Source organism: Crotalus tigris, unplaced genomic scaffold (genome assembly GCF_016545835.1).
Source record: "Crotalus tigris isolate CLP2741 ecotype Arizona unplaced genomic scaffold, ASM1654583v1 scf7180000024293.1627790, whole genome shotgun sequence".
Lineage (NCBI taxonomy): Eukaryota > Metazoa > Chordata > Lepidosauria > Squamata > Viperidae > Crotalus > Crotalus tigris.
In genome coordinates this window covers 1,125,762-1,149,744 of record NW_024100466.1, presented here as the reverse complement: position 1 = coordinate 1,149,744, position 23,983 = coordinate 1,125,762, and the positions used below count along the sequence as shown (strand labels likewise).

The 23,983-nt window shown below is 47.7% G+C and overlaps 1 protein-coding gene across 2 annotated transcripts; it reads right to left on the bottom strand.

Moving 5' to 3' along the window:
• Positions 1 to 894: 894 nt before the first annotated feature.
• On the bottom strand, positions 895 to 23,223 carry GFPT1 (glutamine--fructose-6-phosphate transaminase 1). 2 transcript variants are annotated; one of them, XM_039324262.1, is made up of 20 exons: positions 23,133 to 23,223; positions 18,595 to 18,702; positions 17,799 to 17,906; positions 17,039 to 17,164; positions 16,530 to 16,588; positions 16,163 to 16,297; positions 15,279 to 15,340; positions 14,998 to 15,077; positions 13,862 to 13,915; positions 11,886 to 11,991; positions 10,147 to 10,310; positions 9,630 to 9,725; positions 9,098 to 9,195; positions 8,588 to 8,708; positions 7,849 to 8,006; positions 6,314 to 6,428; positions 5,662 to 5,789; positions 4,575 to 4,742; positions 3,789 to 3,950; positions 895 to 3,414 (listed from the first exon to the last, which is right to left on the bottom strand). In XM_039324262.1, the coding sequence occupies exons 1-20, from the start codon at positions 23,137 to 23,139 to the stop codon at positions 3,370 to 3,372; spliced, it is 2,100 nt and encodes a 699-aa protein (XP_039180196.1). In that variant the 5' UTR covers positions 23,140 to 23,223; the 3' UTR covers positions 895 to 3,369. The 2 variants fall into 2 exon arrangements, with proteins under 2 accessions (XP_039180196.1, XP_039180197.1); XM_039324263.1 differs by lacking the exon at positions 13,862 to 13,915.
• Between the last annotated feature and the right edge of the window lie 760 nt (positions 23,224 to 23,983).

The window sequence follows — 23,983 nt, the reverse complement described above, 5'->3', positions numbered from 1 at the left end:
AAATCCACATTTATATCGAAGTCTTTCCCCAAAAATAGCTGTGCAGCAACCTCTGCTTGAACACATACACACACACACAGATTGTTAGATCCTTGTCAAGCACATATGGAGATTTTCCCAATGTTCTACCAAAACAACTTAAATATCACAGTTGCTGGGACCACACAAGCTGCTCCATCAGCCACATTCCAGCATGGTGTCTTGTGTTTAGCCAAAGTTATCTTGCTTAGGCCATTAGAGTTCATAGACCAGACTCCATGACAATGAACGTCTACTGGCCCAGGAGACGGTGTTTGAGGGAAACCCCCTCCCCAAGAGATGAACCACATTAAGAGGCCAGAAATAGATAGTGAATACTTGGCAAGTTAGCCAAGAATGTGGGGCATGGGTGGTTTTGCTGCCTTGAGGGGGTTCTGCAGATTCAGCCCAACTGGGCCAATTTGGGAGGTGACTGGCCATTTGCAGAGTTCGTCGAAAGCTGACCAGGTGGAATACGAAGCCGCCTCAAAGTTGCAAATATCTGCAAAAATATTATTTTTTTATAGCAAAAGCTTGGGAAGAAAGTGCAGAAGATCGTGGCTGCAATAGTGTGAATACAGCTTTGGTCTCTTGTGTGTAAAAACAGGGTGGGGCTTTGATAACAGAGTCAGGGCTGTTCCGTGCCTCAGTTGGGGAACAAAACCCGGCCAAAATAATATACTCTTTGCAGGGCATTCATAAAATGAGTCCAACCCATGATTTCAAAATCAGGGTCAGGATGAAGGCAGGCCTAACCATGCAGACCTTTCCCCTTTTACAATTTTTGCCAAAGCCCACCTAAGACCAAATCTGAGTCATTGTGGGTGGCACGTGTCGCTGAAGGAACCCCAGTGGTCCAAGGATGGCTCAAGTAAGGAAGAGTGTGCACTTGTCTTTATTCAAAGAGCAAGGTACAAAAATAAAATCACGAGAACAACTGAAATGATAAACATTACACACAAAACGAACTATGGTCCCATCAATCAAGACAAGCTGAATATATTCAAAAAAAGAAAGTGAACCGGTGCTCACCTCTTTCCATCGTCTCACACACACACACACAGGCCAATTTCCCTCAGCCCAAGCCAGCATTGAACTGACCCCAGGAGGCACAGGACACAAGGCCAGGTGCCCTGGAAAGCGGCCCCCCACCTTTCCGGTTTTGGGGGGGGAGGGAGAGGAAAGGGTGCACACACAAGCTTCACACGCACAAGACAGTGCCCTGCAGCTTGTGCAAATGCAGCTGTGCACACGATCGCCTGCCACTTGAGTGGCCTGGTTCCAATGTTGGCTTCCAATAGGTGGGGCCTCTTTTTCCTGTTCAGCGCATTCTCAGACTTAAGAGTAGCAGAGACCAAGCTGAGTGAAGAGCCCCCTGCAGCCATCCTCAGGCTTCTATGTTATGGCAGCTCAGGTGGGAACCAGCAGCCCGAGGAGAATGGAGACCGAGCATCTGGACATTACACAAATGCCAATGTTGGCCAAGAAACTTCTTTTTATAATAAAATTTCTGAACTTTCCAGTGTTCGCTACAAACTACCATTTCTTTCATGAGTGGAAAGCATCATTTTAGGTTGAATATGCATGCTGTAGACTCCTATGCACTTAGCAAGCGGTCCTTAAATTAGCTTCCATCTAATGATGCTGCTGGTCATCTTCCCCCCTGCCCAAAGTGCACAGTGAGGAAAGAAGGATGGTCAGTGTCTCCCTGTGTCACCCTATTAGGATAAAAGGGTGAGAGAACAGGCCCAGATTCAGCTAATTTCTATATTCTGACACAGTTTAAATTTCTTTTAAATTTCTGTGCAATTTGCCTTTTCTCCATTCTAGAAATGCATCAATGAAAGCCTTTTTGATGCCAATGTCTGTCCCACTGACTAATGAGAAGGAAGTTGAAGGGCGGCATATTTTGGTCACTCAGGATTTTTATTATGTTCACATCCTCTAGAGATTTCAGAGCTATACGATGTTTCCTGAGGCATCCATTTATCTTTGGTCCTCTCCTTATGTCGTATGCCTTCCCTGCTGTATTATTCCCATTGGGGTCATTTTAGAATCATTTTAGCTTTCTTTCCCACCGCAGAAATATCAACATAATATCCACAAGAACAGAGGGCTGATCTAGTTTAAAAGACTCTTCAAAGCCAACACTCTGAACAGAAAGAAAAGCTGCCCGTTTCTGATAACTGGAGAAGCACGGGGCCTTGAGATGGCGTTTTGCTGAGGCCCCTCCAACTCAAAATCCAGAGGTGTTTTCCCTCTTTTTATCAGGAACAGGAATGCTACGCAGAGCAGACCTAAAATATGTCCAGATGGAAAACATAACTCCCTTGTTCGTCCCTGGTCTGCAGATTCACCGGAGGACACCTATTCCGACTCTGCTGTTGCCCCTGGAGTCCACCACACCCCCTCATGCATCAAGGGAAGCAGGAGAAGGGCTGAAGGGCTGCCCGGACAGGGGCTGGTTCGCCTTCAGCCACAGACTTTTTTTCTCATTGCACCTTCAGATGCTGGCATTTCTCTTTGATGCATTGAAAAATAAATTCCTTGAAAAGTGGAAATTGACCTTGTTTGGAGGAAAGGGATTTCTCTGCTCCTCACTTAAAAATGCCAAGATTAAGTCAACCTGCCGTTGTTTGACTTGATTCCCATTAAAGACTGACACAGGCCTTCACCTCAGAAGGATCAGCTATGCAGATCTCTGTTTATGGAGGGGGGGGAGGTACTTTCACCCCCTTTTGCAGGTCTGGGGACGTAATAGCAAACTCTAAAATGCAGCCTTTGCAGTCAAGAACTGATAGACAATCCACCCACCAGGAGTGGGTTGGAAAAATGCTCAGGGAATGGATGTCTGGGGTGGCACAGACTGCACAAATATGGACTGCTGGGGGGGGGGGAATGCACTGGCCAGCAGAAACCTTGGAGCCAAAAAAAAAGTCCATCCGGACTCTCCCGATGGTGGCCATGGAGCACTTTTGGGAAAGAAGGCAAGTCCTTCTATGTCATCTGCAATTTCATTTCTAACCCTGCAGGAGCTCACCCCCTCTGAATGTCCTAGAGATAACTAGGAAATGAGGCAATTTTATATAACCGCTGAGGATTACAACAAACAATTTAAAAGGAAAAAAAAAAAAGGGGGGGGGAAACAGTACTCTTGACTTCGCTGCCACGGAACAATGCTACTAGGAGCTTATGGATTCAAATCCTAACTATCACAAATGCAACAATTACAGTATAAAGATTTTTCTATATTGGAAGTAAGAATTGATCACAGGAGAAGGTTTAAAATCAGCGTTTTTCGGTACCAAAAGTGAAGGGGAAGGAATCTTTTGTCAACCTTGGGCAAGCATCTCATTCAACCGTAACAGATTTGGCCAAGTTTCTTGGAAAGTCAACCTGGAAGAATGAAAATGATATAAAAACTATTAAAATCTTTGTCATAGTAAAAATTAGGGATGCTTGATGGTTCCTCAGCTCTGGCTTTGCTCGGAAGCCACGAATGCCTGCTCTTACATTTAGCCTAGCTCAGGGGTAGGCAACCTTGGCTCTTTTATGACTCATGGACTTCAACTCCCAGAATTCCTGAGCCAGCTAGTTGAAGTCCATGAGTCATAAAAGAGCCAAGGTTGCCTACCCCTGGCCTAGCTGATTCCCAGGAATTTGCTGTGTCCACTTAACCCCCTGACATCATAGCCTGAAGTGAGTTATTGAACTTCTGGGTTAACTGGGAAGAGGAGAGTGAAAGGGGCTTCCAAAGAGCTGTAACTTACATCGTAGCCTCTGAGCACAGCCAGATGGAAAGCCAGCAGCTGTAAAGGAATCACACTCAGGATGCCCTGCAGACAGTCCACCGAATGGGGGACTTTGATGGTTCGCTTGTTATTCTTGATGGTCTCAATATCTTCCTTACCACAAATCACGACAGGCCGCCCCTATAAAAATTAAACAAAAGGAGTGAACAGAGAAGTCTCTACCGACTCGATCTAGCCTCAAAGACACACATGGGGGCCATCCGTGAGGACTGGACTCAAAAGAGTCGAACTGTAATGGTTGTGCCTGCCATCTTGCCTTTCTTTGATGCCCAGCTCTCTCAAGGACAGTATCTCCTCTTTGCTGGTCCCTTATGGCCCAATTAAATTTGAATGGTTTGGGGAACTGTCTTCAATGGTGGGCTGGTTGGTGAGTTGCTAGCCATTCCATTCCCAATGGACACCTTGACTTGGTGTCTCTGGAAGGTACAATGAGCAGTCAGCCTCCCCCCTCCCATTCAACTCCCTCCCCCCCCCAGTTCATGGCAGACTAGCAGCTGGCGGATGCGAAACGCAGGCCTAAGATGGCAGTTCTGACATCCACCAAGAAGCTCCCATGTGGGCCTCCTCCAGCTGAAACGAGGTCCTTCATCTTTATGAGGGGTACTTTGTTTTGTTAACAGTCTGCTATTTTTTTCATTAGAAAGCAGGCAGCTTCCCTGCTGAAACTGACTAAAATACAATCAGCAGGGCTCATTACCCCATTCAATATTCCGGGGGGGGGGGGAGAGACACCACTTTGCTCACCTGCCGTGCCATCACCTGCTGCAGCGCATTCTGGCATTTGGCGTAGGTGTTGTCCCTCATGATGATCATAATCACGGGCATCAGCTTATCCACCAAGGCGAGGGGGCCGTGCTTCAGTTCCCCAGCCAGGATGCCTTCCGAGTGCATGTAGGTGATCTCTTTGATTTTCTAAGCAGAAGGACCCCTTCGTTAATCTCAGCTGCCTTGGTCGAGAACCAAAGTTTTCCCTGTTCTCGATCTTTCAAGACATCTACTATTTGTCGAGAGAAAGTCAATGTGAAACCTCTACGTGAATTCCTTGAAAAAAAGACGGGCCCAGAACAACTCCTTCCCTTGGCCTCCTTCCTTCTGAGAAAAGGTGGAACAGTGAAGGAAGAACATTGTGGTAAGGCTTCCACAGAGGACCAGCCAGAACAAACCCTTTGCTTTGTTCTCCTATAGATGCCACTTTCCAGACTGTGCCCCATCTCTAACATTTTGTGAATCAGCCCACTCAGAGGATGCTTCTGAATAAAGTTTGTCCTGCAGAAGACCTATTTGAAATGAGGGATATCTTGAAACTCACTGGGATGGTTTATCATTCCAGAAACAGGGATGACTGGAAGGCAATGGGGCATTGTCCAAAAAAAAAGTCAAATGGTACAAATATGGCACTTACAACCAATGTAAAAAATCTTGACTTCCAGCTGGGCAGATACACCTGCCCAGAACTTCCTCTGTGTATCTGAAAAGCATTAGAGGAGACTGAAGATAAACTCAGGTGGGGAGCAGAGCCCCAGTGTGGTCCCTATATCTTTGCTAGAAAAGAAAGCATCCCATCAGCTACAGAGCCTTATGCTTTGACCATCTTCAAGTGGTCAAAGTTGAGAAACCCTGGTTTAGATCTTTCGCTTTCAAAGACTGTCCACATTCCGGTCTTTGGTACCCCTCCATGATTACGAATGACCATGTCTGGCAGGCTTCTCATTCACTACCACCCCCACTTTATCTGCCCCAAGGGACTAGGAACATTTTTCTCTCCAACTGGTGCAACTGCAGCTGCCAGTGAGCCGTGTTCACGAAGATGTGGGTTCAAGAGGATGCTCACCAGGGCGCCTTCCAGGCAGGTTGCGTAGTGATAGCCTCGCCCCATAATGAGGATGGACTTCTGGTGGTAGAGCTCTGTGGCCAGTTTCTGGATCTCATCGTCCATGCTCAGCACTTCTTTAATCAAGTCTATCAAAAGCAACAAGAAGCAGCAATGCTTCAAAAGCACACAACTCGCCCCGGCTACTGAGTGTTCAGAGACCTTTGAAAAACAGGCTGAAAGGGACCCCCTCTTTATAAAGCTGTCGAGTATGGCAAAGGGCTCATTACGGGCAGAATCTGAAGCCATGGGGTTGCAACCGTGGTTTTTAAAATGAGGGGCGCAGATTGCCTTTCTTGCAATGGCACAGGGTCTCCTGCTTGAGCATGGGGGGGGGGGAACTAGAAAAACTCTGAAGTCCCTTCCAACTCTTATTATTCTATGTTTTATGTTCTACCTGCCCCAAAGGCAGTTCACCTCCCTTCACACACATCTCCCTGTGCGGAGGACACACTAGTCAAAAGTGCTGCCACAAAACTCCCATTTGCATTTATTTATTTAAATGTGTGCAGCATCTCCCATAATTAAACTCTGGGTGGCTCACCAGTGGAAGCGAGACTCAGAGGAATCCAATTCAAATATTCAAAATGAATGGTTGGTTACATGTACCTACCTGGCAACAGCTTGAGGCCTCGCATTATTTCTTTCCTCCGCTCTTGCATAGAAATTCTGTCGTCGCACATCATGAGCGCAAACATTACTAAGGAGACAAACTGGCTTGTGTAGGCCTGGAGAAGAGGGGAGAATAAGGCAGCCTGTTGAGCAGAAGCCTCTAAGGGTCCCTTAAAGCCAGTTCAGGAAATGCCTGGAAGGCCAGCCGCCTTCTCCCCTCCCTCATCATCCGAACGGAGAGGCTGTAAGGAAGCCAGATTCACCTAACAATCACATCGCTAACTTAACAACTGCAGTGGTTCACTTAACCCTGGCAGGGAAGGTCGTAAAATGGAGCAAAATTTTGGGCTCACTCGATGTCCTAAATCGTGGACTACGACATTGTCAGCTTTTCTAAGAATTGTTTGGGTCAGGGGTAGGCAACCTTGGCTCTTTTATGACTCGTGGACTTCAACTCATTGAGCATGGCTGGCTCAGGAATTCTGGGAGTTGAAGTCCACGAGTCATAAAAGAGCCAAGGTTGCCTACTCCTGGTTTGGGTTAACTTCCATTTCTTCTCTCGAGTGGTGACTCCAATCTCCAGAAATGCAAGCTCACCTGGGGAAACAATTCAAAGAACCACATCTGGCCCTTCTGGGCCCTGGCCAGCAGGAGTTGGAATGCTGACCGCCCAAAGCTGCCACCAAGCCCAGAGTGCCCCCAAATGCCATCAGGACAAGAACTTTCCCCAAAGAACGCGAAGGAGGGAAGGCTGGACGTGGCTTGGCCAGGCCTGGATTACGGCCCCTTGCAGACGCAACTCCTCGGAGGCCCCTGCCTCGAGCTAATCAGGATTGATTTGGCTTTGCTCAGCTCCTCAGAGATCAGGCAAGGCACAGGCTGAGGAAGCTACGCTCTTCTCCCGAAAATGAGAGGTCAGGAAAAGGTTCAGCCCCCTGGCTGGACTTTTGCTTTGTTCAACTGCTTTAGTCTGCTGGGGTTCTGGATGTCCTCCATCCTCCGCCGAGCCCCCTTCTCCGGGGTTCTGGGTGGGGCACCACTGCCAGGGGAGCCCTTCTGCTGGAGAATCCGTGGGGAATGGAGAAGCCACGGGCCCCTCTCTCCGGGGCAAGGCAGCTGCCCCCAACCTTCTCCCTCTTTTTCAAGAGCCCAGAGATCAATCTGTCTCCACCAAATTCCAATCCGCTTTTTGAGCTGGGAGTCACAAATGCATAGTAATCCAAAATAGATTTACCCTCCTGAGTTCTGGACTGGATCTCTCATTGAGGATGGAACAGAGCTTGAGTTCGGAGGAAAAGACAGCTTTACATTTTGGTTCAGCCACAAACTATGATTCTCACCTGTCCTGCCTTTTCTGAGTACACATAAAACAGAGGCCCTTTCAGAATGCAGGTGGAGGATAATTAATTCTCGGGACCCCACTCCTGTCCTTAAGAGCAGCAGAAGTGGCCAGGGATCGTCAGCACGGGTACCAAGAGTAAGGCCTATTTGTGCAGACCTGCTTGTCTGAGCTCACTTTATGCATAGGATCCTCACCTTTGTACTGGCCACCCCAATCTCTGGCCCAGCATTGATGTGCACCCCGCAGTCTGTCTCCCGTGAAATGGAGCTCCCAACAGTGTTGGTGATGCCCACCGTGAGGGCCCCCCTCTCCTTGCAGTACCGAAGGGCCATCAACGTGTCAGCTGTCTCCCCTGACGAGAGAGATGGACATGGTCAAACAAGAAGGGGCTCCCACCAAGTGCTGAAGATCTGTCAGTGCAGGGGCCTTATTCCTGCATTCATTATGAACAGGGGACACACCTCAGACACAGCCAAATTAAGCTCTGCATCAGCTCTCCCAAGCAACAGGTTCTCACCCGACTTCTTTGGGGCTGTTAGGGCTCAGCAGAAGCACCAGGATCAGGGCCGGGCTCTAGCTGGAGCTCGACGCTGATCCTGGCACTTCTGCTGAGCCCTGACAGCCCAGAACAAGAGCCAATCAGGTGGAGCTGGGCGCTGATCCTGGCACGTCTGAGCCCAGAAGAAGAGCCGATCAGCTGGAGCCCTGCCCCTACTCTGCAGAGGGCAGATCCCCATCACCCCCAGCCCAGCAGGGGTCTTCCTGCTGCACCGTTTCAGACAAAGGGGGGCTCCAGTGAGGAGGAGGTGGAGGAAGAGGATTTAAGCAAGCTTAACAACTGGAGTGGAAATCCCCCCCCCCCAAAACAAAGGTACTTCATGGGTAACCTCCCAGCACGACGGTTTTCGTTCTCGTGAGCATTGGCCGTCCCACCTGACTGGCTAATGAAAAAGCAGACGTCGTCGCGGAAGACGGGAGTATTCCTGTCCAGGAAGTCACTGGCCAGCTCCACCATGACAGGCAGTTCGGTCAGTTCTTCCAGCACTTGGCGAGTCTGGGGGAGCAAGGAGGGAGAGGACAGGGAGGGGAAGAAGCAGAACATAAGATTAAACTAAAGCATATTTTTCTGCATATTATTTATTCCACCCACAGGCTGGTAAATTAACGATCTCATAGAAGTTCTTCCTGTTTCAATAGTTCCAGAGTCTAACTGTTCAAAGCCTCAGAATGAGGCGCTTGGCAGTAGCAAAACACCAGTGAAACACATAAAAAGGACACAAGGCTTCAGCTACATGATTGTGGGTGTCATTTTGATTTTTGGGGACCCCCTGCGTACCATCGGAAAAAACCTGGAGTCTCAATAGCATGACTGACATTTTCCTGGCCCAGGGCATTGCTAATAGTTCAAAAACTTGGAAATGTTATTTGAGTTCAGCTACTCACAGCAACGCCTGCATGGTAGCTTGTCCCACAAGCAATGAGGATCAGGCGCCGGCATCGCTGAATCTCCTTGATGTGGTCTTTCAGGCCCCCAAGATTCACTGCCATAAATAACAATGCAAAGCCTTGAGGAAAATGGCCCAGAGAAAAGCAGGACGGCTTCAGTGCAAAGGATCCTGCAGGATTTTTCTAGCAATTCTTACGAAAGGCTCCCAAAGAGAATTGGTCAGTAACAAAATATGCTCCAAGCCTGCCAAAGCAACCTCCAGAGACAAACAGCACAACAGCCAGAAGTATTGATCACGGGACAAGTTGGCTCACAGCAAGTTTACTAGTCAAGATCCACCACAGTGGAAGAAAAGAACTTGCTCACAAGCAGAGAAGCAGAGTTATCACCATGTTCCAGTGTTAGAAGAACATCTACAGAATTTCTCTGTGAATGAAATCTATCTTAAACCACAAACCATTTTTGGAAAGACAGGGTTTTGTGTAAAAATCTGATTTTCTGAGCAGAAGACAATTTGGAAGCTTTTACCTGTGTAGTCATCAAAGTTAACTCTTCCCCTCATGGTGTTCACAACAGATTCTGGTTGCTCAAATATTTCCTTTTGCATGAATGAACTGAAGTTACCTGGAAAGAACAAAAGGAAATTCATTAAATAGAGGCAACATTGTCATTCTCATTTTGAAATGCAAGCCACCCTCGGTCCAATTCTACATCCATAACACAACAACAACAACAAAAAACCATTTTGCTATTCTGAAAATGCAAAATTAACATTGGAGAGGAGGACCCATGATTGGACAATTAGGAAGAGTTCATGAAAGGATCTGAATTCCAGCTGAACAGTTATGAAAAACTCACCTTCAACAGGTCTACATAACAGGGCCAAATGGGTCCTATCTGAGGACACCTGAAGGAACCTTCTAAGGATCTAGCCAATAGGTCACAGTAGAGCAAGATGGTAGCTTTACACATGAAGGAACTGTGAACTCATCAGAAGCAGCCTGGCAAACTAAACATTTGGGAAGACCAAGCCCTCAATCCATACCCTTCATGATCTGCTGTAGCTCCATCTGCAAGGTTTGAACTGCCCGGCCAGGGTGATCTCCAGCAGTTCGCTTGATCCGATGTATGGAGAGGCGGCCCTCCACTACGGCTGCCACATCATCATCTTCTAGAAAAATCACCCTGTTGGTGTGTTCAATCACAGCGCTGTGAGAGAATGGTTGAGAATGGGTTAACAACTCTTGAAGGAACCCACAAACCAGTTTAGAATGGGACGCGTATCAGAAAAAAAGGTTTTTTTTAAAAAAAAGATGCCAAAACCAAGTGAGATCTAGAGAATTTATACCATTATTTGTACTCCTTATATCAACCATGCCTACCAAAGTGATACTCAAATGCTTAACTTAAAATTCACGTGAAAGTAGGGTGATTTATGAAGGAGAACCATTAATGATAAATCTTCAATGTTCACGTAAACTTTGTTATTTCACCAAAAGGGACTTTCCAGCTTCACTTCCTACTTCTTCTGTCTCTCCTCTAAGGCAGAGTTCCCCAACCTTTCCGGCTTTGCGGACCGGCAAGGGATGGGGGAGAGTTCCACACACACAGCTCCATTTGTGTGAACAGCAGGCACTCACGCATGTGCACAAAGCTCCATTTGTGCGAATGGAGCTGCGCGCCCGTTTGCCTGCTGCTTGCTGGGCCTGGTTCCCGACAGGCCGTGGCCCAGGTTCCCGACAGGCCGTGGCCCAGTACTGGGCCACAACCCGGGAGTTGGGGACCCCAGTATTAGGGAATTATCTGCCTGAGACTCTTCCAAATGAGTTATGTTACTGCTCAGAGTTATTTTATGATGGGAGGCCATACAAATCTTATGAATGAATGAATGAATGGACGAATGAATGAATGAATTTAGCCATGAAATGAGCTATTATCTGCAGCAAGTTTTCTCTCTCCAAAATATGCTAAAATAAGAAAGCAAGGCCTTTGTGGGATAAATCTCGCCAGTTTCCACACGTGACCCCAGATCAAACGATGCTACTGACGTCCAGACAATTTGCTGTCAAAGGATACTAGCCGTGTCCTGTGGGGAAATCAGAGGGGGTGGTCTCCCTCGGCATTCCTGCTCTCCTCCCCCCCCAAATGGAAAAGCAGGAAGAAATCAGCCCTTCCCTTCCTGGAAGTGGATCCTGCTCTGGTAATAGAGGGGGAGGGGACCAGGTTACAGCCCCCAAGTTGGAAAGCTGCCCCCCAAACTTTCACTACAGATAGTCCTTGACTTACAACCATTTAGTGACCTTTAGAAGTGACAACGGCACTGAAAAAACCTGACCGGTGACCGCTTTTCACACTTACAACCATGATGGTCTCCCCGTGGTCACCTGATCAAAATCCAGCTGCTTGACAACTGGCAAGTGCTTATGGCGGTCGCAGCGTCCCTTTGGGGTCACGGGATCCCCCTTTGCAACCTTCTGACAAGCAAAGTCAATGGGGGAGGCCAGTTTCACTTAACAACAGCGTTAATAGCTTAATTGCAATGATTCACTGAACATCTGTGGCAAGGAAGGTCATAGAACAGGGCAAAATTCACTTAACAACTTAGAAACGGAAATGTTGGGGCTCAATTATGGCCATAGGCCAAGGACTCCCTGTGCTTGAAAAGACTGACAGATCTCTTTAATGGCTGAGGATGTAGCCTCCCTCCGGGAAGGGAGGGCCCAGGCTGCCAGCCCCTCCCTCCTCTGGGAACCCTCTCCAGCGCCCTCCGCAGGTGCCACAGACCTGGCATCCGAGGCAAAGTAGTACTCCACGGCCTTCTCCTCCACGGGAAAGAGGCAGGTGGTGCTGTCCATGCGAGAGAGGCTGCAGGTGCCCTTCTTGTCTTTGCCTGCAACACCAGAGACCCTCATCAGACCCATGAGCCCCCGTGGTGGCCGTGGGGCTCTTCTCGCCCAGCTGCAGCTCCAACATGAAGCTTCCCTTCTCAGCCCTCCGAGGCAGGAAGGCTTCCCCAACAGGAGAGCCTCCTTCAGACATCAGCAGGACAGGTGCAGGAGGTGACTCTGTAATGCCCGCCCTGCCTCGGTTAGGGAGGGAGGAAGTGGGGCGAGGGGGGTGTCCAAAAAAGTCAATGCGGAGGCTGCAACGGCACCATCGAAGCCCCACCATGGGTTGGCTTTGATCACCCGGCGATAGAGGCCATTCTGACTTTTCCAAAACCCTCCCTGCTCCCCCATGGGACAATCACATCAAAAGGACCGCTCAGCTGGTTGGGACACCCCCGTCTATCTTGATCAAAGTCAGGTTGTCAGCCAAGCTCAATTAAAAGAGTTTTTACAGGGGACATTTTTTAAAAAGCAAAGGGCCAGTTATCCTTGTCAGCAAAAAAACAGCAGCAGATCCTTTGGGGTTCCCAAACTGGAATTTTGCTCAGGGAGAGTCATAAAGTCCCATGTCTGGTGGGAATTGCCCATGAGTGCTGATTGCTAGATGACTTCTCCGTCATCCAGGTCACGGTTGTCCCAAACGGGCTTTTCAAAAGGCAACTGGACTTTTTTGTGTTTTTTTTCTTTGAAAATGTTTTGCTTCTCATACAAGAAGCTTCTTCAATTCTTGGAAAAAGCACCTTTGGGATTGCTAGAGAGGATGGACAGAATGGATAGTTCGTGCTAAGAGGGACAGAAATAATAAAAAAAAACTACACACCCAGAGAGAGAGAATATATCAAAAGTCAGGCCTCTGGGCCAATCCCAACAGGCTTTAATTTTTCCCCCAGAGTGAATGTTGCTGTACTTGGGAGTGTTCAAAGGCCCTGCCTCAAACGAGCAAGGAAGTGCTTAGAAGAACGTGGCAAGCATATTCAGGCATTGAATGTGATTTGTGTAACACCCTGTCTGGAGGGCCTGTCTTTTAGGAGGCCAGGAATGACAGGGGAGTGGCCTGCTCTCAGATCGCCTGCCTGCCGTTCTTGGGGAGGGGGCAGGAGAGCAGGGGGGGGGGGAAACAAGCGGCCCGCCCTTCTCCAGGCAGGGCTTAAGGGAGAAATTCATGGGGTTATCTGGGTTACCCTTCCCCATAGTGGTACAGCCTCCCCAAATCAGAGAAAATATCTAAATATGTGAGGAAGCCAATGAATTTTTTTTTAAGTGGGAGCTGCTGCTGTTCCTTAAAGACAGAATACCTTTGTCCTTCACCTCAATGAATTTCCACCAGAACTGCTGAAACCTTTTCCATTTTGATCACGATTAGCCAGCCAAGAGTTACAAAGAGCATCAAGTGCATTAATGCAATCTGGAGGACAGCATGAAATCTGTGCGGAAAGCGGCTTCCTAAGCCAGGAGGTCAGTGCCAGAGGCCGATCCAGCCCCCTCCCACCAGTAGCAAACATCAGGAGACAGGAGGGAAATGAGATCAGGGCAAAGAAGGACAGAAATGAATCTGGGAAGTGGAAAACCCCATCACAAGAACGGCATGCAAATTTCCCCCACACACGAAACCTCTTTAACGGGGTTCCTCCTGCTTTCCAGCAAACGTACAAGGTGAAAAGGGGCGCCCCTGTTCCTTGGCCCCCAGAAGCATCACTGACGGTCCCCATTCCGGAGAACAGCCAGAGAGGCGGAAACGGAATATGCGGTGCAGGGCCTGCTCCCTGTCTCAAGTGGAAAGCAGTAAACCACTAATTAAAAAGGTTGTCCGTGTTTTGATTTATTCTCTGAAGCACAAGAGGACTGGTAAATTAAAAGTTTGGTCTCCAGCACCTTCTTCCAGTTTTTTGGACACGCCATCAAATGAATGATCTACAGACTGGGTGGCTGCAAGGGTGACACGAAAAGCAACTTCAGAAACTCATCAAGAGCAACAGGAATCTCAGCAAGGTCAATTTAGCATCCAAACCCTGAGCAGCTTCCTCATCTGGGAGTCCCTGAGACGGCAGCTGCTAGGAACACGCTGGCCCATAGTGGTAGGAATTGGGGTCCCCACCCAACGTGCAAACCGGGAAAGGGGGGTTTAAGTTAGGAAATCAAACAGAAAACACTGTAGGCGGTGGTGCATGGAATTAGTACAACTACTCCAGGCCAAAAATGTCAAATTCTCTTCATACACGGATGCAAATGTCTCTGGTGATTAAAAAATGGAAGAAAAAAGTACCGTATTTTACAAACAAAGCAATATTTTTGCCATCTTCATTTCAGCCCCTGACCTGGCAGCGTTCTTCATTAGTGAAAATATGAACACAGGCAGTCCTCAACTTGCAACAATTCATTTAGTGACCGTTCAGGTTATAATGGCACAGAAAAAAAGTAACGCATGACCGTTTTTCACACTTTTCACAACCACTGCAGCAACCCACAGTCACACCATCAAAATTTGAACATTTGGCAACTAGCGTGTATTGGTGTCGTGTGTGTGTGTGTGTGTGTGTGTGTGTGTGTGTGTGTGAGACGTGATCTCCTTTTGCAACCTTCTGACAAGCAAAGTCCATGGGGAAGCCAGAATCACTCAACAACTGTGTTAATATCTGAACAATTGCACTGATCCCCTTAACAACTGTGGCAAGGAAGGTAGTAAAATGGAACAAAACTCACTTAAGAATTGTCTTGCTTAGTAATGGAAATTTTGGTCTCAGGTTTAGGCATCAGGGACCTCAGGGAATTCCTCTTAGAGCTGCCCCTGTCAAGTTCCCTTCAGGAGGACGTCTCAAGCAGACTCACGGGAAGATGGCCTGCCCGTCATGGCTTCCAGAGTTCAAGAAGGGAAATCCATTTTGCCCTGACTTCTACCCCCAACGTCCCACTGTGCTAGTTGCAAAGTTATTTCACGCAGCGGTTCAGATGAGCTGCTACAGAGGCACTAACAACACGGAAAACCAGAGCATCCGCTCAGGGGGACATACCTGTCCGGTACAAGATCGGGATGTGGTCGGTGGAAAGCTTGTGCTCGCTCCGAACCCCGATGAGCAGAGGGCTTCCTCTCCTGGAAAACAAAAAAGGGACCCTCGGTTGAGATGGGCAGCAGCAGCCATTGGGGAGACTTACTCATAGTTTACATCCTGAGCAACTACTCAGCCCTGGTTATAGTGTGGCAGGCTCAGGTGCACCACTAGCCATGGCTAAATCTTATCAACTCTGTGCAAACCGTCCAGATGGGAGAAAGGAACGACAGACTGGCGCTCACCTCGTGCCGACCGCCTGGCCTGGATAATGGACGCTTTTGAAGACAAGAGCGAACGCCCCCTCCTGCGTGGGGACAGGAAAGAAAAGCAGGCATTGAACGTCCTTCCGTTCAGCTCCACGCAGAGAGACACCCCCAATTCCACGGCACTGAACATGTAAGAAGCCCGACCAGGCCCTTTCTGATTTCAAAGAAGTTATTTTAGGAAAAATAAATAGTCAGTAGAGACTTAGACTTGCCTTCCTTCTAAACAAGCACAGATGTGCACAGAAGTATGTTACACTCTTTTTAATTGTTTCACTTAATGACTGCAGCATCCACTTACTTGGGCAGCCACCTGTCTGGAATGGTATAGGGCAGGGGTTCTCAACCTTGGCAACTTTAAGACTTGTGGACTTCAACTGAAAGGGACCTTGGAGGTCTTCTAGTCCAATCACCTACCCAAGACAGGAGACCTCATACCCTTCCAGTCCCGTCTCTTCTTAAAAAACCTCCCTCGATGGAGCACTCACAACTTCTGCAGGCCAGCTGTTCCGCCGGTTAACTATTCTCACACTCTTGCTTGATGGTGGGCTCAACAGAGCCCGACCCTCTATTATTAATCCGTATCAATGGTTTAGCAAAATATATTTCACCTAGACCAGTGGTTCTCAACCTGTGGGTCGGGACCCCATTTGGGGTCGAATGACCATTTCACGGGGGTCGCCAAACAAGGCTGTCTGCCATTTTTTCCCCTTTTCTTTGGCCACGACCCTGGCACCCGGTGATGTATAAGTGGTTGGGGGTCACCACAACATGGGGAACTGTATTATGGGGTCGCGGCATTAGAAAGGTTGAGAACCACTGACCTAGACTGTCCAGTGATTTCTGTAAAACTAGGAAAGTACCAGCTGTTTGATGACCCTCTCCACCAAGGTGGTGAAACTTATGTCGTCGCTCTCGCGGTTGTCATACATGTACTTGACGAGCTTTGCGATGGTTTCTGTATCGGTTTCCGACTCAAAGTCATAGCCTTTGCTCTCCTGAAAACACAAAAAAGGAAAAGGAGGGCTAGTTTCGCACCTGGATCAGGAAAGAGGAGCAACAAGCGTGAACAGCGTGACAGATGTGGTTCAGTCGAGATCAACCGGGAGGGGTGGAAAAGATGCCGTGCCCAACTTTGGAAGAACCTTGGATTCATTTGGGACAAGACCCCAAGCACGAGCCCTGTTTTTAAGGGGTCATACAAAATACAATCCAAGGAGCCTGACTTACCAAGAACTTTTTCAGGTCTTTGTAGTTTGTGATTATTCCATTGTGGATAACAATAAATTCTGAAAGGAAAAGAAACATCCGAGGCTGTGATCAGAACCCATGCCACAAAAGAAGAAACACGGAAAAGAAATAGCTCCTTGTTCCAAAAAGTCTTTATGCGGGAAGGCCCTAAGAGAGGGGAGGGAGGGAGCATCAGGCAGCCAAAGGCAGAGAAGTGGCCTAAGAATTACAGGTGGTCCTCGAGTTACGACCACAAACTGAGCCCCAAATTTCTGTTGTTGTTGAATGAGACATTTGTTAAGTGAGTTTTGCCCCATTTTAAGACCTTTCTTGCCACAGTTGTTAAATGAATCACTGCAGTCGATCACTTAGTAACCCGGTTGTTAAGTGAATCCGGCTCCAGAGAATTGTTTAGGCTAGCATACCCTTTGCTACAGTAAAAGCCCCCATACCCACCCTACAAATCCCCCCCCCAAGAAAGCCACTTTGTGATCCCGGTTCCAGCCTACCGTTGTCTTTGTCCGATCTCTGTGGGTGGCTGTTGACCGGATTAGGCTCGCCATGGGTGGCCCAGCGGGTATGAGCAATTCCAAGATGCACATCAAATTCAATGTCCAGATCTAAATCCTGCTGTTCTATGGAGAGGGGAAAAAATATTTTTTTCATTGTAAAGGCTTTTTTATACTGGTCACTGAAAGAGGAAGAGGCAGCAGTTACAGTCTCTTGTCTGGTTAGACTTAAATTCACTGATTTCAGAATTACAGGCATCGATGCAGCAACGAAGCAGGACCTCCGGAATATTTGTTGGGGTTTTTTGGTATAATGCTGATTATGCTGTAAGTAAAAAAGAGAAGAACAAACCAAGAACGAAAGAGACAGCACGGAAGAAGAAAAACAGCCAGATCCCACAGCTGCCACCGTCCTCCCCCATCACCCGAACCACGGGAGACACACAGCCTCGGATCTTGTGCTCGTGCAAAATGCTTCCTATTACGGGTCTCGATCTTGGCTCTCCAGAGGGAAAATAAACTCTTACTCAGGATTATCAAAAGTTACATTACTGGCAGTTGGTATGGTTTTGTTTTTCATTGGTCTTTATGTTTTATGATATACGCTGCCCAGAGTCGCCTGTTGGAATGAGTGGCTACAGAAATCAAATCAAATCAATAAACTGAACTTTATGGACAGTGCTATCCCTGGCCCATCTGCTACGTCAGGGCCTTTTTTTAATGCAGCCCCCAAAATGAAAAGGAGGAAAACGAGACTTACTGTTGACTTCTTCATCCAAAGCTTTCACTTTCCCTTTCTTCTTAATGAGCGTGATCTTGCCAGCGTTGGGCTCCCAATCTTTGTCGTTGCCGCCATCAATCCCAACACCTACCACACAGCAGGGAAGAAAAGGAAGAATGGCAGGCAAAGCCACAGCTTCCCTGGCAGGATTAGTGCACACATTCCAGAACACGTTAAAGGGCATCTGAATATACATAGACAGCTTTGTAGAAATACCAGTGGTGGAACTAAGCATTGGGGTTCAATATGGAGATCAACATAACATCTTAACATAGACCTCTGAAGGAGATCTACCTGGAAGGAGATCAAAAAAAGTGTCTGATTTTCAAGAACCGCAGAGATGAAATGGTTCTATGTGATCGGCAGACTTGAGTGCTTGCATGCAGCTCCCTTTGTGCGAGCAGGGGCACTCACACGCATGCATGAAGCTCCATCACACAAATGGAGCTTCACACATGCACACAAGTGGCCACCACTCACACAAATGGAGCTGCACATGAGTGCTCGCCCATCGCGTGTGCGGCTGTGTGGTCCAGTTCCGAACAGGCCCTGGCCCAGTACTGGGTCACAGCCCAGGGGCTGGGGACCCCTGATCTAAACTACAGTTTAGCTTGAAATGCAGTAACGAAGGCAAAGCAAGCCATGTGTAAATGGAGTTGGCAAACATTGGTTTCTGCTTGTAATATAATCTGAACCAGGAGCCACTACTCTAATATGCAGACCACACAAAGAAGTTCAGGATGCAAGTGAACCATCCATCATACAAACAGCTTACCTGCAGAGTCATATCCTCGATACTCGAGTCTCTGAAGCCCCTTGATTAGGGTCTCCAAGATCTCCCGTCTGGTCCGGGGAACATGGTAATTCAGGTAAGCAAAGATACCTAAAAGGTTATTTAAAATGGGAACAGGAACAACATTAAAGTAATTCCTTGCAGGTCTAACATATTAATAGTTAGTCTCATTGGCAAGTACAGTTAAGCCTTATTAGTAGCATATCTAAGCCAGTAGTACTTTTAAGCTAGGGATCTCCAAACCTGGCAACTTTAAGACTTGTGGACTTCAACTCCCAGAATTCCTCAGCTAGGATAGCTGGCTAAGGAATTCTGGGAGTTGAAGTCCACAAGTCTTAAAGTTGCCAGGTTTGCAGACTCTGATCTAAGCAATGGCTCCTTAAACTATACAGATCAGTAATACCTTTTTATTTTATTGAGGTGGACCCCAAAACAGTAATTTTTAATGCTTTTAAATATATTTTTTTTGGGGGGAAAAAACAGGACAATCTAATAGTCCATCTCCAGTTCACATGACACATTCAAAGCTGAAGCATTCTGAACTGGATGACATCTAAATCAAGTAAGGCAATCCTTAATATGCGGGAAGAACGTCTTATTATAAATGCAAACTCCTCTTCCAACTCTATCCAAGCAGATCCTCCCAGCATTTGATGCTCAAGGATGGCTCTTGGTTTGGGGCTTTGGCTTCCTGGAGATGCAATGACAAGAGTTTGCGGCCATTTTTGGCTTGGAATTAAGGACAGCTATGACTTTCTGGATGGGCAGAATTTAAGAAGGATCCTAAAGGTCACTGCTTCCTTGGCTCATAATCCACAATTTTCTCCATATTGCATGCATTTTCTAATGAAGTTCCAATGCAGCAACATCCTCCTGGCTAGAAGCCTGTATCTTTTCATCTATGGCAGATATTTGAACTGGGTGCAATTGAGAATCTTCCAGTGGACAAACCAGCTGTAGGATAATTTTTGCCCCGGGAAGAATCTGGAACCTCTTCCATCTTTGTTGACACATTAAAGATGCAGCACAATGACAGAGATTTCCTTTGTGATAGGCAAAGTTTTGGAGAAAATCAGAGAATTAAACAATGCATTGGCATTTTTAGATTAATGATATTTCAGAACAATGGGCTGGTCTACCAACAGATTATGATTGATCTCAAATGGAAGGATAAAATAATAGCAACAGCTGCACAGAATTGTTGAAAGATATGCGAAGTTAATAAATAATTTTAGTTCGTTGCCAGGGTGATTGAATACACTTCCTTCACAGAACAATAAACGCTATTGAGGCAACTACACTTTACTAGAATCAAACTGCTACTTACGAAATGATGATATATTATACAATTACAATTTTTTCTGCTACTTCCTCCTATTTTCAGTACAGAGTTTCCCAATTATTCCTCAGAACATGTTTATTCTAAATTTAGTTATTTGCAGTATTAGATATATAAATTCAGTTTACTTTGACTTTTGCCTGTAAATATTTTACAAATCACCGAAGCAGCTGACACCTCAAGGCCGGGACACAACAGACAGTTCTGCATTTTCTAGCAATCCAAAGTATAAAATATAAATGACGTAAAAAAAAATATAAGATCAGCAAAACATTGAACACTGCCAGCTCCTCTCTGTAGGTCACCTGCCCAGAAGATGCAAATGGTGCCCACGGCAGCAGGTCCACTGCCCTGGAGGTGCAAAGGGCAGGATTTTCAGAACACCCGAAGAGGAAGAACTGCACCGCTTGTTCACTCTTTCTGCGCACCTTGTAAGGTGCAAACGTAAGCCCAACAAAGACCATTCAGATCTGCAGGGAAGCCTCTCCATGGAAATCTTTAGTAAAAAGCGAAAGATGTACAGTACACTCTGTGATTTACGCATACAATATATGAACAAATAAGTGTACAAAATACAATGATCAAATGTTTACCAATGTTAATAAATGCATTTCTAGATTTTTTTTAAAAAAAAAGATCTGCAGGGGAGCCTTGCTGAAAATGTCCAAGGGGTTCTGGAGGGGCTCAGAGGAGAGGGCCTTCTCCCCAACATGAGGAATTGCCCTCCTCCTGCAGTAGCATTAACCCCCCCCCCTTTTATTACTGTCTATGTATTCCATTAGGAGCCAAAAGTGACATGGCACAAGCTCAATCATTTATTTACTCATAACTTATTTCCTGCCTTAGGAAAGTAACCAAGTCTGTCTCTTTCATCCTGCTTTTAACCGAAATTCCACTCTTATTTCACACCAATGAGTGTTGAATAACCACTGATTTAAAAAAAATCATTCCACCTTTAATATTCTAAGAAAAACTGCTACGATGCTTTGATTAACGTGACTTTACAAGATTTACTCCACCTTTTATGTTTCCAATAATTTAAACCAACCAAGACAATAATCTCATAAAGTGACGATCAGCATTAGAAAATGCTATCCACAGCATATTCAGCAACAATAACATTATTAGAAGTTGTAATGCCGCACACAGCTGCGCTTCCTGTTTAGGGGAGACAAAACCCACAACCCAGCTCTATTTTGACAGTAGCAGCAGGACTTAAAATGTATTTATTTATCCGAAACATTTATATAGCCACCCATCTTACACTGACTTTTACACGGCACTCAACAAAATACATTATGCTGTCCCAAAAGAAGCAAAATAACAGCAATAAAAATAAATCCATATGCTTTTTTGATACCTCGCCACCATTCTATTTTCGGTCTAGCCCAAAATATTCAAATTGCTTTAATGTTATTCAAATGTATTTAAAAGGATGCATTGGGGGACAAAGTACAGTACAGGCTGCCACAGAACAGGCAAGGCCTACAATGAATTTGAAAACACAATGACAGTCTACTCATCGGAGTTATTTATAGTACCAATTGCCTCTTCTATTGTTAGCATTCTCACAGTTGCCAGTTGCCCAGGGAAATCACATCCTAATTCAACCCTCACTCACTCCCCCTTGCCCCTTATTTGAAAAACATACACAATTAAATACAGAAGCTGGTTTTGGCTCAGCTTCCATCATCGGGATGCAGAGGGGGGCTGCCTGCCATCTTAGGAACTCAGCATACCTGGCTTAGTGATGTGTAAAGGCACGCATTGTGAGAAAAAATGGTTTATAGCTTAGTGATGTGTGAATCCAGGCTTTTGCAACAAAGAGCTTCGTACAGGTAATCCTCAACTTACATCATTCATTTAACAAGCGTACAAAGTTACAAGGCTGAAAAGGGGATTTACAACAGGTCCTCACGCTTACAATGGTTGCAACATCCCAAGGCCACGCAACCATAATTTGAGCGCTTGGTAACCGACATGTATGCACCATGATGGGCATCTCAGGGCCTTGTGATCACCATTGCAAGCTTCCTGGCCGACTTCCGAAAAACAGTTACTGAACGACCACAAAATTCAGGTGACAACTGTGGCAAAAAAGGTTCATGGAACGGGCCACGACTGAGTTAGCAACTGTCTTGCTTGGCAAAGGAAATTTCGGTCCCAACTGGGGTCATAAGTTGAGGACTGCCTGCAGTGACCACCAAGTGAGCAGGACCACAAAGCTGTGAAGTCGGTAAGCTAGTGGTGATGAAGTGGGGAGAAGAGGGGTTAGTGGATGCACGTAGGATCCTAAATAAAGGAGGACCGCAGAGAGTAGATGAGAAAACCCAGTTCTTTTCCCAATTCCTGTTTTGCCTCCCATGCACGTCCACACAGACACACACAAGTACGCAGCCCACCCACTCACCTTGTCCCCAGCCACTGAGACGACCCCTCCCTCACACCTGCCCTGGCCTGCAACAGGGAGCCCAAGCCTTTGGTCTCGCCCTGCCTCGCCTGGGGGAAAAACGAGCTCTTTTGAAACCACAACCAAGTGGGGAGATGCTAAATGGTGTGTTCCAATATACAACACATGCACACGAAGAGAAAGCACGTATCAGGGATCCAGTGCCTCCAGGCTACATTCCAGGAGCCGCTCGCCCCAGGTGAAGGCTCCCGGGAGATCTCATCTCCTCCACCCTCGGGGCCAAAGTTCTCTCCCTTTCACTCCGCAGGGAGAGCAAACTCGGGTCCTTTCCGAGCATTCAGACGAGCAGGAAATCCCGGACGGCACAAGGCTGCCCCCCGGGACTGACGAGCCGACGCCGGTCGCGAGGGAGACCCTCCTCAAAAGGGCCCCCCTAAAGTTCATCGCGGGAGCCCCGGTCCCCGGAAAGCCACAGAAGCTCGCCAGAGCCTTGCAGACACGCGTCGGACGGTTCCCACATTTCTGGACACCCTTCCGCGGATGAGGGGGGTTGATGCCTCCCGGGTTGACCTGCAGTGGTTGGGTTCACACGGTCCGCGAGTCTCGTGTCCGCGCGAAGCTCAGACCCCTAACTCGGAGGAGCAACACTCTGCACATGCCCCAGAGGAAGAGCGCGCTGGGCCGAAGGGGCTCCATCACGAGGACCGAGGGGAGGCCGGACCCTCCCCGTCGTCACCGTGAGGGCACTCTGCACACGCTCGGGAGACTCACCACACATAGCGCCGTCGCTACTGCCCGCTGCTGCTGCCGGGTGGCGGGTCTGCGGCTGCCGAGCTGGGCGGGCGCGGGGAGCATGCGTAAAACCCGCGTCGCCATTGGCTCGCGTGCGGAGGCAGGCCGTCCGACGCCCCACCCACGGCCACTGGCTCGCTGGCGCTGGGGACGTGGCAGCCGGATCCGCGTCCGCCAGGAGGGAGCTTCTCTGGGCGGGCGCAGCCTACCTGACGGCGCTTCCTGGTCGGGGGCTTCCCTGGCCTGAGGCGACGCGCCCGCTTGGAAGAGGGGATGACCCGTCCCCCCGAAGCCCTCGCCGGGGTAGTCGCAGGGCAGCGGGGGAACCGGGAAAAAAGCCGCCCGCCTCACTCCTTGCAACCCACGAAGTCAAATTGGGCTTCTCGGGATGCTAGAAGGGGGCGTTTCGTGCGTTTTTCTAAAAGAGGGGTGCGGGGATGCGATGAAAGGGCTGGGCTCAGCTATCCGGGGTTCGGGCAGAAGCCCCTGCGCCCGCTCCCGACTTTCTCTGCCCTGCTGAGCCCTGTATTATTGAACCATGATTTAATCAGACATCTCTGGGCCACGTGCCATGGCTTAAAAATGATTGCTTCTGGTTCCAAGTCTGAATTATGGGGCGATTGCAATGGCTGCATTTTTGCAATGCCCTTGCACTTTGATTTCCTTAATCCAATTTTCTGAGATTGCACCATCAGCTGACTCACCCTGAAATATAGTTTTCTAAATTCTGTTTCAATCTGTCCTGCAAGGACCTCTGAGGTCTGAACCCACCAACTGGTGCAGCTATAAGAATTATTTATTTATTTGAATGTTTAAGCAGCCCCTCTCCA